Source organism: Parus major, chromosome 14 (assembly GCF_001522545.3).
Source record: "Parus major isolate Abel chromosome 14, Parus_major1.1, whole genome shotgun sequence".
In the NCBI taxonomy this organism is placed as follows: domain Eukaryota; kingdom Metazoa; phylum Chordata; class Aves; order Passeriformes; family Paridae; genus Parus; species Parus major.
This window is the reverse complement of record NC_031783.1, coordinates 12,602,387-12,620,503: the sequence shown is the minus strand read 5'-3', so window position 1 is coordinate 12,620,503 and position 18,117 is coordinate 12,602,387. Positions and strand designations below refer to the sequence as shown.

General features: G+C 43.3%; 1 protein-coding gene across 1 annotated transcript in view; it reads right to left on the bottom strand.

Annotated features, from left to right (window-relative positions):
* Nucleotides 1-17,466, bottom strand: part of FOXK1 (forkhead box K1) — a 56,534-nt gene extending 39,068 nt beyond the window's left edge. Inside the window, exon 1 of the mRNA XM_015643197.3 lies at nucleotides 17,084-17,466. Within this exon, the coding sequence (XP_015498683.1) occupies nucleotides 17,084-17,466 (383 nt within the window). The remainder of the gene's footprint in view (nucleotides 1-17,083) is intronic.
* Between the last annotated feature and the right edge of the window lie 651 nt (nucleotides 17,467-18,117).

The window sequence follows — 18,117 nt, the reverse complement described above, 5'->3', positions numbered from 1 at the left end:
CTGCAATTCATTCATTTTGAGAAAAGCTCTGGTCTTTTTCAGGCAAATCACATCAGCCACATGCTGATACTCTCGGGCTGGAAATTTTCAAGACTTCCTGAATCACAGAAGTCACCATTTTTTTTAATATTCAGCCTAATTATTTCAAACCCCAAGTCACTCAGCTCTGTACAAGAGGACAAAACAAAGACCAAAAATGTTTTCTGCATTCCAACAGGAGCTTCCTGTGGCCGTGTACCCATGGCAATCCTCCCATGGCAACTGGCAGGGTTGGTCTGCAGGAGCGGGTTTGTGTTTATCTCAGATGGGATACACAGGCTCTACACACTGCAAAATCAATGCTTTTTAGTACCTTTGTGCTTCCTGAGCTTATTCACTGAATGGCCTTGAGAAAGCAAGTGCAGTAAGATGGCTGAACAAGGACAATGCTTCAGGAAAATTCAAAATTGCCATTTCTTGGTCACAGACAAGACCTTTTCTTTATGCTCCTTGTTACTGTTTAGCTGGAATTGTATGCACGATAAAGGACATTTTCCCTTAATGAGAAGGCACCCAGGTTACACTGGGATTTGCCTAACACTGCAGATCACCAAGCTTAAAACAAGGTTTCCAACACAGGCAGACAAAATTTCAGATGGGCAAAGAGCGTGTGCAGGCAAGTGTATCTACTTAAAACAAATACTACCAGCAGCATCAGGCAAAACCACAACATATGAATAGTTACGTCTCTTAAAAGCACCAAGTAAATTAGCTGTAATGAATGTTTCTATTGAGCACAGTTGCACAGGGCTTCCCTCTATGCCATTTCATCAAGGTTCAAACAAATTGAGAAACACTTCCACATACAGGCAGATTTTCAAGCAGGAATTTTAGCAAACTCTTTTTGAAGCCAGCAATGTTCACAGCAAAGTTTGGCTAAACTTCTGGGATTCTTCTCCCTGCCAGCAGCAGGCACACACAGATGTACACAGAAAATATTTGTGATCCTTCAGTCCTTGCAGACATCCCCTCTCACAGCACTGAGAACAGCAAGCTCTCAGCCACTGCCCATCCCAGGAAAAGGCAGCGAGTGAAATTCAGCCAAATAGGTGGTGAGGGGGAAGGAGTATAAACACCCCCAGGCTGATAAGAAAGACTAAAAAGGAAAAGAGATCCCAGAAGTCCAACCCAAAGAACTACAAAATGCTGGCTTGGTTCATATATTATCTTCTTTAAAAGCAAACAGAAGTGAGCATTTTGGTTTTAGTCTCCAACAAATGGATGCTAAAAGTAAAACCTTCAGGAGGGTTTGCACTATAGATATCATGCTGTGAAACTTCAACAGTCATTTTATTCTACACATCTTCCCCACAATTTCTTATCTTTCTTAGCAATCTTTTTAATTGCTGTCAGAGAGCAAATGGATAAATTGATTCAATTTTTCATTCAAGTGAGAACATTGAAGGCTGTTTCACACTGGAGAATTAGCAGTGAAGAGCTGAATTTTTGTACATATGTCTTTATTTTACATTCCTTACATCTCTTTATTAATGTTCTGATTTCACTCTTTGAAAATTATTTGAGACATCAAGCGCAGTTTCACTTTCAGATTCTCCCCTTTGAGTAAAACAGCACAGAAAAGGGAAAAAAGAGCAAACCAGGTAAGATATTATAGGTGCTGCTTTTTCAGTGTAATGAAACACTGCAACAAGGTCAGGGAATAAATTCATGGAGTATCAAAATAGCAGCTCACAGAAGAACAGGGGAGAAACTGCCAAAACTGCTGAGAAGGGTGTTTCAATCTGCTAATGGAGAGCCAGCAGGAATAGCAGGAGGCTCCCTCTGAAGTTGCCACCCTGCCTGGAGAATTAACATTATTGACAGGTGTTCTCCAGATTCTACTATCCCCAGCTTGGCAGGACACATCTTACAATAATCCTGGTCAGTCCAATGCCAAAAAAAACCCTATCAGGAGCTGCTCCAATGTTCTCCAGAGAGTCCTCAAAGTGCAAATGGTCAGGAATGTGCATTTTCAAAAATGACCTTTCTGAAAATTTTTCAGCAGCAATTGTAAGCCAGCTCTGTCTGTTCATTCACCTTACTGCCTGCAAAAAAAGCTGAAGGATATTCTCAAAATACCAGCACCATCACCAGTTATCTACAAACTCAATCCACACCAAACTAGGGATTAATTCACTTATCTATTTAAAACATAAAAAGCCTGGACTACTAAAACTATTGTTAAAACTGATCCAGAAAAATCTTGACAATTATTTCTAGACAAATGATAAGCATGATGATGCCTTGATATAATCAAAAGGCTATAATTAATAGGCTTTTGTAATAAACACCATTAAGATGAAGGGTCTCTGTTGAAGCCCACCACAAAAGTCACCTCTTAAATACTCGTGACAACACAACATGGCTGTTAGTGGGTGCCCATCCAGCGGGCAGAGACAAACAAAGAGGTGGTGCTGTAATTGTACCTCCCTCAGCTTCACATTTCAAAACATTGGAGTCAGCTTCAAAATATGCCATTCATTCCAAACCAGGAGCGCTGGGCACAGGGCTGCCTATCAGAAGACAAATTCCTGCTCCCTTCCCGAGTGCTCCTATTCCTTTGCACACCAGCACGCTGCAGGTCAGCAGCACACAGGGCAGATTTCATGGAGTACAGCCAGTGAAGATCTAACTCCAGTCTGCCAAGGTGCTAAATGTAGGAGCCTTAGAAGGTCTTGCCTACACCCACAAAAATCAGATGTGATTTTACATCAATATAAATTAATCTGCATCAATGACATCTACCTTTTGATCAATACTGGGTAGTGGTTTTGCTTGATTTTTTTATTAAAGGCTCCCCAGGGTGAATTCTGGCCCCACTTCCACCACAGCATTACAGAAGCTGCTCTGTTCTGCTGTCTAGTCCTTACTATAAACAACTTCATGTCTCTGAGCACAGTTGAGTTACAGTGAACTTTTTTCTGTGTGTCATATGGCAAACCACATCTTCACCCAGCACCACACTGCCAGACAATTCCACTCTCTCATTTATTCTGCCTTTCAGCTTTCCAGTGCTGAAAAGCCCTGCAGTTGCACTCCCAGGGGTGTTAACAGACCTGCAGAGAACATTTAGTAAAATGTCCTAAAAGGCTAAAATTAACCATAAAGCCGCTGTTTATTATGAAGCTTGGGAACAGGGAGCTGTTTTATGTGTCAGAACGAGTGGCCTGACATCAAAACCCTGATATGAAAGTTTGCCACCAAAGAAGTGGGGTGGCACAAAGAGCAGACGAGGCTTTTATTTAAATGAAGTTGGCTGCCAGCACCAGAAAGTTTCACTATCAGCACTGCAGATGCCTGATACCATCTGTAACACACAGCAAGCCTATTATGTTATTTTGTTGTGTGTGTGGTTGTATACATAAAAATAAGGAGAGTTAAGAGACTCTATATAACACACAACAGCCTGTGTACCACGGCTGCTCTAATCAGGTATTCCAGCCTGTGGAGGTCTAGATCCAATCTTAATCATTTCTCCACCAGCCAAGAAATATTTGATCTTCAGAGAAAATGTAAACTACGTGCAACACGTGTGTGTATCTCACTTGTATCATCAAATCTTTTAAGTGCAAAAATCCCTTTCCATGTTAGGCTAATTAGTCTGTTAATTTTTTAGTACACTGTCAATATTCTGGTTTAATTCTTTTCTTAAACTTGAAAATTATCAGTATCTGTGACTTGCAAATAAATAACCAAAACTTAACATGTGACATATAGACTCTCCAAAATCTAAATAGTTATCTGATTTGTACATAGCTAAGAGGGGCCAGGAAACAAACTGTTTTAGTTCCAGAGAAGGCTTTTTTAAATGAACTCAAGTCTTTTTAACTCCCATATGTCTGTATTTTGATTTATTTTTCTAAATAATGCTCACTTTCCAATCTTCCATTTTGGACTTCCTTACATTCCTTATAACAGCGCTATTTTTCAAGATATCTTTTTAAAGATCACAGCTTAAAACTCCTGTCGGTCACAACCCCTTTAGCATGTTTCAAATCCTGATTTCTCTCCGTGGAGATCAGCAAGCCTCTACCACCAAGAGGAAAATAAAATCCCCTCCTTAAGAACCATGGGATGTCTCCAGAAGGCCAAGCTGAAGAGAAAGGAGTGCATCACCTACACAAAGTGCCTTGCTTGAGCTTTTACTGTGTCTCACAAAGGGAAAAGGCTGTGCTGCCAGGGATCAGTCCCCTGCCAGTGTTTTTGGACAGCAGCCCCTGGGACACACCACGGCCACTGCACAGACACGTGGATGTCAATAACATCACTATCAGCTGCAAGTAGACACAGATGACCAGTCAGCCACTCCCTCCTCCCAGCCTCCTTTGTGTCAATAAATCTTAACCTAGCTGTTTGAGCAATGTTTAATCATAAACAGTTGGGAACATGCTCCAGAATATAAACAAAGGTGAGTAGGAGAAAAATGGAGTGCAGAACTGAGAATCACTCACCACTTGCTGCTGAGCCAGGTAACAGAGAGCAGGGAAACAAAGAACTGCTGGGGAACAGCACACAAACACCTGGTGTTCATTTAGAGCAATGACCATGCAACAACATAAAAGTATCCAGAATTGCAGCCACGGAAGGATTTCAAGGACTAAATGCATTAACATTCTTGGTTCTCATAAAAACAAACAAAAAAGAAAAATTAAATTGCTTAGAACACCCACTCAGATGCATGGAAATAAACTACCCTCATTGATCTCATCCCACTGCCATTTACAACAGTCATCTTGATTCCCTTCTGTGTTGCTAATCAAGCTAAAATTAACTCCTCTCCTGCTTACCACACATGCTAGAGCCACAAAAATCAACACAGGGGGATTCAAATCAACAGGAAGCAGGATGAATTGTTTCTCTCTACAAGTGCAGCCCACCTTGCTCATGTGGCAAATGTATATTTGGGATTTACAGGATCTCTCCAGGGATTTTAACCACATTTATCATGGGGTTGTGTAGCTGTTAAGGCTGGGTGACAGAATAAGCAGCTGTACACTTCAAACACTTCTGAACAACTTCTAGTCGTTACTGGCTTCTATGAACCTCTGTAGAACAAGCTACAAGAAAGTGGGGATTTCAGTCCTGTTCAGCCCGTGTCCATCTTGGAATAATCAACATTACACTTGTCACTCCTGCCCTGACTGAGAGCTAAGACGTGTCTTAAGGCAGCATCTCCACAAAGCCCTGGAGGACTCTTCATTCCCAGAAATTTGGGGCTTATTCAGAGGACACAGAGCTTCATTTATGTGGTTGTCACTCTACCAATACTGGTAAAAAAAATAAATATCATATCCAAGTGTTCAGTTCTAAAGCAGCTCTTCGTTTTAGATCCCAGTGTGATGTTTTAAAGGAAAAATACTACACCAAACCAAAATCCCAACCTTACTAGATAACAGCCATTAACAAAGCTGAAGTACAGATCAAATTGGCAGAACTATGGAGTGGAACAGAAGTTTCAAAGAGAAAAGTACTCTGTGAAAATAAATATACTTCAAGTGTATGCCTGACAGCAGCCAAGGTTTTATGGTATTGGAAAAATACAGAACAGTGATAAACAAGGTTAGTCCATCCACCCCCATGGTAACTTGCTGTCCTGTTAATTCAAGTGCACAATGAAAGGCAGCTCTTATGAAACAATGCAGGATGACATTTAATTCTGTGTTCTGCTCTGGCCACCTCATCCTGCATTGATCCTTCCTCAGACACCAAATTCTACACTGTAAGGCTGAAATGGCAGACACTGCATGGTCTTGGGTCAGGAGCACAGCTCAGCCTGGTTCTGCTCAGCCCTTGCAAGGGCTCAGAGGTCTGACATCTCTCACCTTCCAGTAGGATTTCTCATTTCCCACTTTCCCCAGTCCTAATGGAGCACTGCCAAACCACAGTTCCCAATCCCAATGACAACATGTAGCCCCTGGCTGCTTCGAGACTCCTGGACTGTGGCTAGCATTGCTTTTCAGAGATGTCACAGAAACACTCAACACCAGCTCTGGAATATACACACACATTTACCCATTTTCTGATGCTGTGCACCAGAAAAAGCTGCCTAGCCCCCATTCACACTCAATTTTTCCCTGCTCCAAGATAAACCTTAAGATAAGAGCCTAAGTCTGGCTTCCATTCTACCACAGCAGAGACCACAAGAAGTGACTCAGCCTCTACCACTACCTCTCATTCCTTCCCTGCTTCTGTGAAATTCAAGAGCCCTTCTGAGAGGCTTTCCAAGCCTCAGCTGGTCCCATTGATCTTGGTTAAAATGAAAAAGGTCAATATTAACTATTTTCCTTCTTTGCTCATCTTGGCAGAAACACTCAACTATGTTTCCCCCTCAGTCATAAACCACAATTAACACCTACCTCATTGCCAAAAAAAAAAAAAAGCCCCACCTTCACCCACGCTCAAGAGGAACTTCCCTAGACCAGCTTCTACACACAGTTCTGTTTTCAATAAGAAATTAAACAGCACACCAAGAATTAAATGTGGACTGACAGTATGGAACTAACTGCAAGGCCACAGTTGGCCTCTACAAGAAGCACTGGTTATTAATTTCCATACCTCACTCAATACCAAGAATTTTAAAACTTTGCTTAACTGCCATGGAGCTTTCAGCTGCCTGCAGATCCTACCTCTTTCACCACACAAGTCTGGCCACTGCTGCCACAGGCAAGCAGCAACTTCAATTCTACCCCATTTTCATCCCATTTCCTCGAGAGGACTCTTCCTTACAAGTATCCACACTCTTGGGAAATTTTTGTAGCCTGGAGAATAAGGGGAAACTAACAGTTTTTAAATAGCAGTTCATAAAATCTCCTAATAACCTTTTCAGAGAGAGGCACTTGTTTCAGCATCTTTGCTGGATACACTAGAGCAGTTTGATTCTCATGTAAAATCTCATTTACAATGCCATCAACTTTCTTCTAATGGGCCATTCATCATGGCAGGGTTTGCTTTCAAGTAGCCAGCCCAATACCTTGAAAGGTCTCACACAAGTCATTTAGCAGACTCACCCTTCCAAAGCCAGGGAACTACCTATAAACACATTAGGAAAGGCTGTGCAAAACAAAATCACCTCAGTGAAGCTCAGGAAAAATATCCTAATTTCCACATATATATGCCAGAAAAAGCCTGTGTGTGGGATGGTACTAACCTTTGAATTCAATCAGACTCTCTAAGAGGTCTCTAACATGCAGAGCATGGCTATGATGTATTTTCCTTTGAGGCTGGTTCAGCTCATTTAGAAAGTGATTTGGAAAAGCTAATGTACTATTTATGTACATTATAAAAACTACCCATATGGAGTTAAAACTTTGCAAAATGTTCACATAAGTCCGCTCCACTCCCTCTGAAGACATTTCACAATCCATTCAATACCCAGTAGAGGAAGCCAGGATTACAGTTTTAAAACAGCTCTGAGGGTAGTTTCGATGTTTTAAAAGCTGACAACTTCTAGACTGAGAGCCAAATAAACATTTGGAGCAACAGAGAGCCTCTTACACCAGTGTCTACAAAGTGACATCCACCTGCATCCTTCCAAATACTGATTTAAAATAAAGGTTAAAAGAGTATTCCAGGCACAACCTTCCCTCTTACTAAAAAAGAGAATATTTTTACTATGATTCAGATGATGATGATGAACTGAATTGGCTCGTGAAAGACCACCTAGCAGGACGTGGTTAAGATTGCAAACAATAAAAAACAATCACAAGGTATCTAAGGTTTTTAAATCCTGCCAGCATATACAACTGTGCTGAGGGGTTTAATCCTTGAAAAGAGTTTAACCAACTGTAGTGACAATGACTCTTGATAAACACAGCACATGTGGAAGTTGTCACCCCAGTGGTTTCATTATTTTTAAATTAGGAAAATTTTAGAGAGTTATCTTGTCATATTACTGGCATAGTTTAATGTGCACTTTCCTTTGTTTCAGGAGAATATACAGAATTAGGGAAACATTTTACTTTAATGGATGTACCTTACCTAGAAGATTTATATGAATTTCAGGGTTTGCAGTATCAGCTTTTTGCAGAACAGAATTCTGCTATAAGTTTGTTTGGGTTTTTTTAATAGGAATGCTCATTCTTGCAATGGAGAACAAAGCAGGAAGAATTTGAGAAGAAACTAATCTCTTGGAGAAGAGGATGCATCCACTTGGTGACAAGAGACCTCAGATTCAGAATCAATATCCACCAAAACAAACTTGTTTCCCAACTTCATCCTGTGGCTGTTTGCAGCAATTTTTACACAATTGTAAACAGATGATGTGCAAGTCTAAACTACTCGATTTTGCCTATTTTCAACAGCCAGCCTGCATATGCCTTGTTTATCCAAACACACAGCAAAAAAAATGATAGCAATTCTTATATTGAACCACTGGCAATCAGGAATTTTCTCCTAAGAATTCCTACGCCTGAAGGAAACTTCACTGCTTGCCTTAATATTCCATAAAGACATTAGCAGCAAAGCTTGTGCCAGCCTTTGACTTCCTTTGCAGGTCTTCCCAGGACTAAAAGAGTTTCATTATCTTGTCTCATTAGAGGGTGTCTGAGGGAGCCATGGGAAAAGAAGAGCTATAGTAATTACCCAGCTGAATGGACAGGGCAGAAGGAGGCAAAGCCACCCAATTGCCAGGCTTGTTGACAGCCAACACCCCTTTACTCCTGGTGGGCAGGCAGCCACCAGCACCACGTTACGCCAGCCATGAGACAATTGAAAAAAAGCAACGAGATCAATAAATAAATAGCAGTTGGCACACCTCCCACACCAAGAGCCTACCCTTACTAGCTCGGGCTACGCCTCAAACTGAATATGAAAAGCAAAATCATTTTTGGTCTACCCATCAGGTAGAAACAAAATTTGCTTTCTGTGTCTAGTCCTTTTCTCCTCCCACGCAATCAGGATTCCGAGTGTGTAAGAGTCCAGAGTTCTTATGCCCTCGAGAGAGGAAAGGCCTGAAGTTGCTCAAGAACAATTCCTTTAGCAAGTGCACAAACTGGCTCTGCAGGGAGTCCAGTCCTACTTAGACAAACTGTTGGTAGCTTCTGTATGTGGCCTAAAGGGAGATAGAAGATTAAAACAGTTTGTGTGGGAAGATTTCCCAAGGCTCTCCTTGAAGTGGCACGAAGCAGAAAAAAGGGGTACAGCTCCAAGGTTGTATTTCAGAGAGAAAGGGAGGGACAGCCTTTTCCACAGTGCTTAGCACACCTCTGCAAGGCTTTTTGTCTCCTCATTCTGTCCTAAAAGATGGAGTGGATTGTACTTGCACGTGAAAACAGGCTCTTATTCTAGAAGATTCTTGGAGCAGGATAATAAGTGGCAACAATGTGCTTAAAGTTTCCTTCCACTTCTCCTCCTATCCTAATTACACAGCATATATTAACAAAACCAGACAAAGACTGTCCATCTTTGCTCCTTCAGCTAAGGCAGAGCTCCTAATTAACTTCAACATTATTTCTCCCCAACTGTCAAGATGTCCTCAAAGAACATGAAAATTACATATCTGGTACATTTAAAGGAGGGAGGAAAACCACCAAAGTAAATTGCACATGCACAACAAACCAACCCAAGAAATTAAACTCGCTTTTAAGTTACTAAAAATAGACAGGATGGGAGGGAAGGGACTATCAATCAAACCTTAGAGTTGCTGAATATTCAAAGAACAGACTTGTAATAGACTGCTCTCTCAAGATTGCTTGAAATTTTTATGATAAAAAATGCACATGAAAAAAGGAGCAGAAGGATAACGAAGAGCAAAATTCACATGACAGAAGTGGATAGAGAGTATTAATTAGGCCATTAAGGTACTTAAATGTTTTACTGTCCAATAAAATATGTACTTCATAAAAATTAAGTGCCACGCAGAAGGAAGGCACACATTCATTTACTGAGCTGTTCTGAAGAAACCAAAGATGTGAATTACTAGCAAAAAACATTTGTGCATTTGTGAACAAGAGTGAATAGACATTAGTAAAATTGTATTTGTACTATGAAAACAAAGAATTTACAACTGGATAGAAATTTTCACTCACATTTACTTAAGGGAGAAATTCATCTGCTCTATAAGCATCTCATCAATCTGCTTTTATGGGGAGTCTGCAGTCAACTGAAATAGGGAGACTTATAAATACTTGAAAAAAACAGTTCAGTGATTAATACTGAATTATTGACTGAAGTCAATGCATTAAGACCAGACAATAATTTGTACTCACAATTAGTCGATTAACCATGTCTGGAAGTACATCAAGATGTCTTTTCATAGCCCACATTCAAGAGACAGAAAAAAATGCTTCAGCTTTTTCGTCTTGCAACTTTGTCAAAGAAAAAAAAAAATCATTGCAAAAATGACACCCAGACCTTCAGCTCCACATTTTCCCTGGTTTCAGTCTTGCAATCAGTTACATCAGGGCCCATCCAGACATTACAGATGCATAAAACAACAGTTTAACTGAAGTTTACCTGTCAGAAAACACTGCAGAAGTGTTTCTTAGAAGAAATTCTAAGGCATTTGCTGCAAAGCATATGCAACTGTGAGAGAACAAAGACCTTCACCACCCAATACACTGTGGGCAAAGCTTTATAGCACATTTCACTGCCATACTTTCTTTTCTTTATAGTGGATATCCCAGTCATGAGCCTGGAACCTCAGGAAAACTCCTGAATGTACAGGGACTGAACCAAAATAATAAAACAAAGCTGGTGTTGGGCATGGTTACATGTAAGAGAAGCTTCTGTGCTCTGGACAGCTATTAAGGAAAAGGAAAGAAAAGGGAAGGAAAGAATCTGTACTAAACGCAAATGAGAAGTTTTCTCCCTTTTCATTAACATCACCAGCTCAAAAGCACATGATTTTTCTTTTTTTAACCACAGTTCCACTTGGATTGGAAAGGAAAGCTGTCTCATCCATGTTTAACCATCAGTGAGGTGAAGTTTTTGCTCTGTGAAGCATTTCTGGTTACGGAGCCCCTTGGCTCTGACGGCAGAACACCCAGACACCGCTCAGACACTGAGCTAGAAGGAATTCAGAGTAAATCACCACATGCCAGAGGAGCTGATATGGAGCTGAGTGCTAGCAGAGACCCCCCAGAATAGGAAAGCCAGCTGGAGGGAACTCTGAGTGGTTTAACAAGCACCTCACCAGTCTGTGTCCCCTTTGTCACCTCATGCTGTCAACAGAGCAGCCCCATAACCCTCGCTGGCCCCGCGCTCTGCCATCGCTGCACCAGCTCCTCTCGAGAACAGACACAAATTACCACACCTGGGCCAGCAATAAGCCTTTATTTGCACGGCATAAGTGGCAAATTTGAGTTCCCTGTTCTCTACCAACATCCTGTTGCCACATCTACTCCTCCAGGAAACTGCAACACCGAGCGAGAGAATTTGGCGTCCCGCAGAACGGCTCAGACGCCAAATGGCCAGCGGAGCAGTTACTGGGAGCTTGCTTACAAAGACAACAGGCACATTAATCTGCTTGTCATTTATGCTTTCAGTTATTCAGTGCAAGGCTGCTTATCATGTTTACTGAAGAGGAAGGGTACAGAACAAAGCAAAAAGCATTATTTTGATTTGTTACCAGGACAGATGCTCGACAGTGAGGACGCTCACACAGCTGGCACCAAAGTAACAAGGACATGAATTACTACATATTTCATCATTTTTATTCCCCATTTTCAGAAAAGCAAAAACTTTCACATTCATTCATCCTCTAGATTTATATGAAAACATGAGAGTACCCACAGGAAGGAATCCACAGTCACCTAAGGATACGTGCCAAGATTAAGAGTTTGCTAGCACAAAGAAGTTACACCAGCACAACTTGAATCCACATTTATGACTTTATAGCTGAGACACAAAACTCTACAAGACAAGTGTGGCATGTTCTCATTAGATTAATCTTTTCACAATCAACACATCAGCTAAGCTGAACCAAGCTTGGTTTAAAAGGATCCATAAGGACATATACTGAGTTTTGCATAACCTTAGTTTATATTCACAACCTGGCTTACAGCACAGCTATTTTTGAATCAACAAATTGAGCAGCAGTTTCACATGAGAGAAACTTTTCCTTAAATGTTTAATATAACTCATGACAAATTGAGCTGCTTAGCCAAAAATTACTACTTGACATAAATTCCATAATTAAAATCAGGTAATCCTTTATCACATCTTGCTGTGCAACAAAAAAACCTGTTCTCAGACAGCCTTTGAAATTAAGTAAGAGCATGAAAAATACAAGATGAAGCACTAAGAAAGCAAATCTTTAAAGGGTTTCTAGCAGGAATAAAAATCACCATCCACAAGCTGTAGCACAGCAAACAACGTATTTCAAACAAAGAACAACAACAAAAAAAAAATAGTTGCAAATGCAGATAATGCAATATTTAAGAAGCAAAACTACCTGAGGAGTTACTAGAGACAACATACATATGCAGCATTTCAGAAACAACTAGTTCTGCAGTCGTGGTTATGTGGTCAAAGCATTTCCTTAGTTTGTGTACACAGGGTGTGCAGCTGCCCCCAGATGTAAGGACACCCTCCCTCGTACCCACCGTGATGGCATCACTCCAACCACGAGAATGGAGCTTGACTGCTTGGTGAGGTCACCAAAACACTGCAGTGCATTGTGCACATCTCTGTTTTTCTAGAAGATAGCATTTTTTTTTAAACTTGAATTAGTACCTGGAGTTTCTGGCTATCAGACTGTATAGCCACATCCCTTAGAAACTGGATCTAATTCTGCATTTTCTGATTGCTAAATCCCAGTTGCTGAGACACCCCCCACTACCCAAACACCAAAGGGAACTTGTGTACTCACAATATGGAAAGATTAATGCACGTGTAAAATTCTGCAGGATCAGCACCTTGGTGTGTGGTCAGAGTATTGGACTATTTATTTTTGTCAAGTTTATTGAGTACCTAGAAAAATTCCATTATAAATAAAGCAGCATGCTCTTAATAAAACTTGACATGCATGCTAAGTTTTCAATTTATAAAGGTGCTTATATACATTTTTTTTTTATTTTAACTCTATGTTTTAATTTGATTTCATGCATCCATATATTCACTTCCCTTGTATTTATTCTCAAGCTAAAAAAGCTCCTCCATTTATTTCCTAAATGCTAAAAGAACTACAGGTTTAAAAACTTGTTTTTATGCTTAGAAACCTCATACTGAAAGAACCCATTTACACTGAAAAACACCAACTTCAGGCTCCATTAATTATGCTACTGCAAAAATTCTAAATGGTCACAGAAGCAATAAGCAAATATCCCATGAAACATTCCCAGACAAGCATCATTTTCCAATCTATTGAGCTTACAGTTCAAAAAGCTCAAGTGCTATTATCAGGCTATGCTCAAGCAACATTTGCAGGTTTAGTCAATAGAACTTTTGTGTTTAGGAGCATCTGAAGACCTGACTCACAGCTACTTAAAATTCAGGTTAGCAAGTTTAACTTTCAACTGTTACAGTTCCTTCTGTTCTGGGGAACATAATAAATAAATAACTAAACAAATGCTTATTTTAGTTACTGGAGGTGCATAACTTGCTATTGCAAATTATTTTTAAAACCGAGTCAATTTTGAAGACAATAAAGAAAAAGTTAATAATTCATCATTAAGGTGATCCTGTAAACATCTGATTACACCATAAATTTGAAGAAATTACTGTCTTCAAGAGGAAAAAATACTCCAGTTAATGGTTCCTGCTCTTCCACTTTTGCTGGTATCAAGAGTTTTTAAAATCTCGTGCGTATTCTCCTGGTAGTTTTGACTTCCTCTCTCTCGTATAGAAAAATACCCAGATATTTATCTACAGATTTCCAGCTTCTACCAGCACAGCTAAAAAAACACCACAAGCTATAAAAACAGTTTCTAGCAAATCCTTAATTTGATTTGAAGCACTTATTTTTGATGTAAGTACTTCCATCATTTCATCTTGATTTATATTTGTAATGTCTGCTGTAGTGTAGCACTTATTAATTAAACTGATTAAGGATCTTCAGCTGTACCATAGGTCCTCCACTCTTCCACCCACTTTGTTCCTAACTGTCATTAACCTCTAGGAAATGTCCTCTTTGTTGGTTATTACTGTTTAATTATACTGTATAGTTATGTCATCACATCTGTGAAATACAACCTCCCATAACAACACAGCTGTGGAATATGATACTCCTGCCCAGCAGTAAAATCCTGGTTACAGCACAGAATCCACACACACCACGTTGATGGAGGAAGTGATACAAAGCTTTTCAAAAGCCCTTGATTTTGAGTAGGGCTGTTGAGACAGGAGGTAAGTACAGCCTTCAAGAGAGGTCTCAAACTCCCCCTCTTTTCTCCCATCCCTCCTGACAAGATCCTCTGTACATTTCAGGAATTACTTCTAAACTTAGCAAAGAGAAGTTCTATACAGAAACAGTGAAGTGAGAAGGAACCTCAGGAAACAGAATTTATGAGCTCATCATCTATTTTTTAACGAATAGTATGAACTACAACTGAAAGACACTTTTTCCTGGAACCCTCTGCTCCATTCATGATCTCATGATGCACAAGCATTTCCTTTTGTAATGTATTTGCTTGTAATGTAAAAGCAGCAGTGACTGCAGAGGTCCAAAGAAAACAGCACTTTGCCCATTTCTGCCATCCTTTACAGGTGTGGAGGGAAAAGGGAGGACAACCACTCAAACAACTGGTTTTAGAATATTACCAGCAAGAGCTCCCCACATCACAAGGACCTCCCTCTAAAAACACTGCATGGAAGGATCACTAATTCCTGAAACTTAACATAAACTGTACATTCTGCTGGTACACGGAAAAGGTGTGGCTTTACCAAACACAGCAGGAGTGTTACCATAATATGCAGAAAACATTGTGTATGTGTACTACAACCTGTCCTCACTTTGTCCTCCTTCTGACAACATTAGCTGGCAGTAAGCACACAGGCTTCTCTACAGGAAAGAAATGGCACTTTATGTTTACTGGGGAGAGATTTGTGTGTGTGTGTGTGTGTGTGTAGAGGGTGACTGGGAGACAATTGTCTGATTTTTCAAGAGTGGAGATAAAGAGATAACAGCAGACAGTTTCAAGCCTCAATCAAGACTGTGTACACCAAGCTTCAACAAGATTTTCTTTTTCCTGGTCTGGGTTACAAACCCTTGACTGGCCAGCAAGGAGTTGTTTACCTGACAGAAGCAAGGGGGCAAATTCCTTTAGATTGATGCAAAACATTTTCCTACTCTGGAAGTCAGAAAGGGAGGAGCACCAAGTTTATTTATGTAGCTCAAACAGCAGCCAAACTACGAGGATGCCTTATTGTGTAGAGTTCATAAGTGTACATTAAACTCCTCCCTTTAAAGAAATGCAGAAGGAAAGTTGCCATTCCCGCTCCAAGGAGCAAAGGGGAGAGAAATAAGCAATGAAGGTGCTGTTTGACATAGTTTTCTGTCACAATGCTTATGATTAACCAAGTGAAGAAACAGAATGACAGGGAGGAGAGAGCTTGCACAGACACCAGAGCCAGAGGGAATGACAACAGAAGTGCCCAGGGCTTTAGGTGGTCTTGTTTTACAAAGCCAGATTAATTAACCAGACACTAAAGGACATCTCTTTTAGAAAATGAACACGTTAGAAACCAAAATGCCTAAGAGAGAGCGCAGCTAGGGAGCTATAACGAAATTACTAAGTACAAAATGAAGCAGCCTGCAGAGGAAATGAGTAATTAAAAAACCCTCCCCTGAGCAACAGGCTGGTGAGAGAGGGATAACTCCAGGACCCTGGTGCTGGAGGTAAACAGTACCAAAGCCAAAACGTGACAGATGAAAACAGATGTTTTATACAAACAACAACCCCCCAACCTCCTGCCTTTACAGCACACTCAGAGATGGCATTAGGCACAGTCAGTCTGGAACAACCTGAGGAGATGCACCCAGGAATTACATCACCCACCAATATCATTCTGCTGCCCTGGGGTGAAGCACTGCAGTCAATGGACAGTACTCAGCAACTATAAACAATGTTTTCAGAGGAAGAAATAGGTTAACATCAGCCTCCTTCCTCCTTCTGCAAGAGAATTTAACAGAGCACCTGGTAGCACAGTAAACCCTTCTGCACTCCTCTCCCCTTCCTTAAGGAAGCAAAGATGTTTTGGGCACCTGCTGTCCTGGTGAGCAGCATCACCTCCAGCCTGGCCTGTCTCCTTTTCTGCTGCTCCAGAGACACCAGGAACAACACCTAACTTGCCAACCCTTAAGTAAGCAATTCTGGCAAAGTGGTTTCCAACTTTTTCCGCTAGATCTTTTCCAAGGAAGACAAACCTTGGGCGTAGCAAGTTTCTGCCCACTGAAAATCCTTCCTTCTTCTGTGTCTTTTTGAAACCCTTAAGAGCCACCAGTTGAACGTGAGTCTATCTGCAGGCAAGCACGGAGGATGATGACCATGGGGGACATCCTGTAGCCAGAGGCTCACACTTTTCCCCAGACATGGTTCTCTCAAAAGGAGTAGCCCCAGTCCCAATGAACACCATCCCCTTTCTCAGCCATGGACCGCAGCAAGGCTGGAAGGTGAGGACATGCCATGTTGATGCTGAGGACTTTCTCAGGCAGATGTCCCTCACCACCACCTCAGGCCCTGCACCAGGTGAGTGTTCCTCACCCACTGTGACCAACTTCACTGTCCCCTAAGGCTCTCTGTGAGCAGGGGGATCCCTCATCGCTATCTCAAGCCCCCCACCTTCTTCAGAGGCAGATCGTCACCATCATCTCAGACCCCTGGTGGGCAGGGAGACCCTTGACCCCTATTTCTTCCATCAGCTGTGGCCCCCCCACCATCACCACAGGCCCTTCTCCTGGCAGACACACATCCCCTGCATGGGACACGGGCAGCTCATCGTCTGCTCCGTGGGGCTGGGGACCCCTCACCGTCCCCTCCTGGAAGGAGCCCCCGCTCCGCCCAGCCCCACGTCCCCTCCCGGGACAGAGGGTCCCTCTCCGCCCCTGGGGCCGCTCCTGCCCTGCGGAACGAGCCCGGCCCCGCCGCCCCCGGCCCCCGGCACTCACTGCGGCGGGAGCTGCAGGGCCGGGCCGCCGCGGCGCTGGAAGGCGCCGTCCACGAAGACGCCGTTCTTGCCGAGGCAGCGCAGGTAGAAGTGCGGCTCCTGGAAGCTGAGCTGCAGGTGCCGCCGCGAGATGAAGCTGGAGTGCCCCATGTTGACGTCCACGGAGCCCTGCGAGGAGTTGCGGCCTATGGTGACGGCCGGCTGCCGCATGAGGAACTCGAACTCGCGGCCCTGCAGCCGCGCCAGCACCGGCCCGGTGCAGGCGGCGGGCGGCGCGGCCGGGGGCGGCGGCCCGGGAGGGGGCGCGGCGGCGGGGCTGCAGGGCGCCGAGCGCAGCGCCAGCAGAGCCCGCGCCCCGCTACTGTCCTCCCCGACTTCGGCCATGTTCCCCGGCAGCGAGCGAGCCAGCGTGCCGGCCTCCGGGGCGGGGCCGGCGGGGCGGGGATGGCGGGGACGCGGGGCGGGGCGGGAGCCGCGCCGGCCGCCGCCTCCCCCGGCAGCTCCGCCGGGCGCGGCCGCCCCGCCGCGGTGCGGGGCGCTGGGCGGGGGCGGCAACGGCGGCCGCGCGGCGCCGCCTGCGGGCCAGGGCGGGCAGCGCAGCGCGGGCAGGTGTGAGGGAGCGGCCCCGGCCCGGCGGCTCCCGGCGGTTAAACCGCTCTGTGCCCCCCACAAACACCCCCCGAGCCGCGGGCTGCCCCCGCCGCACATCGGCCGGCTCTGGGCTTTCTGTGGGTATGGGGCAGGTCCGTGCCACGGCACGGTTCTGGTCACTGACATGGGCTCGCTTCAGCGGCCTTTTGCTGCATCGCCATGGAATCATAGAATGGTTCGGGTTGGAAGGGACTTTAAAGATCGCTCAGTTCCTGCCCCTGCCATGGCAGGGACACCTTCCACTGTCCCAGATTTCTCCAAGCCCCGTCCAGCCTGGCCTCCGACCCTTCCAGGGATCCAGGGGCAGCCTGTGCCAGGGCCTCCCCACCCTCACAGGGAAGAGTTCCTTCCCAATATTTCACATAAATTTCCACTCTTTCAATT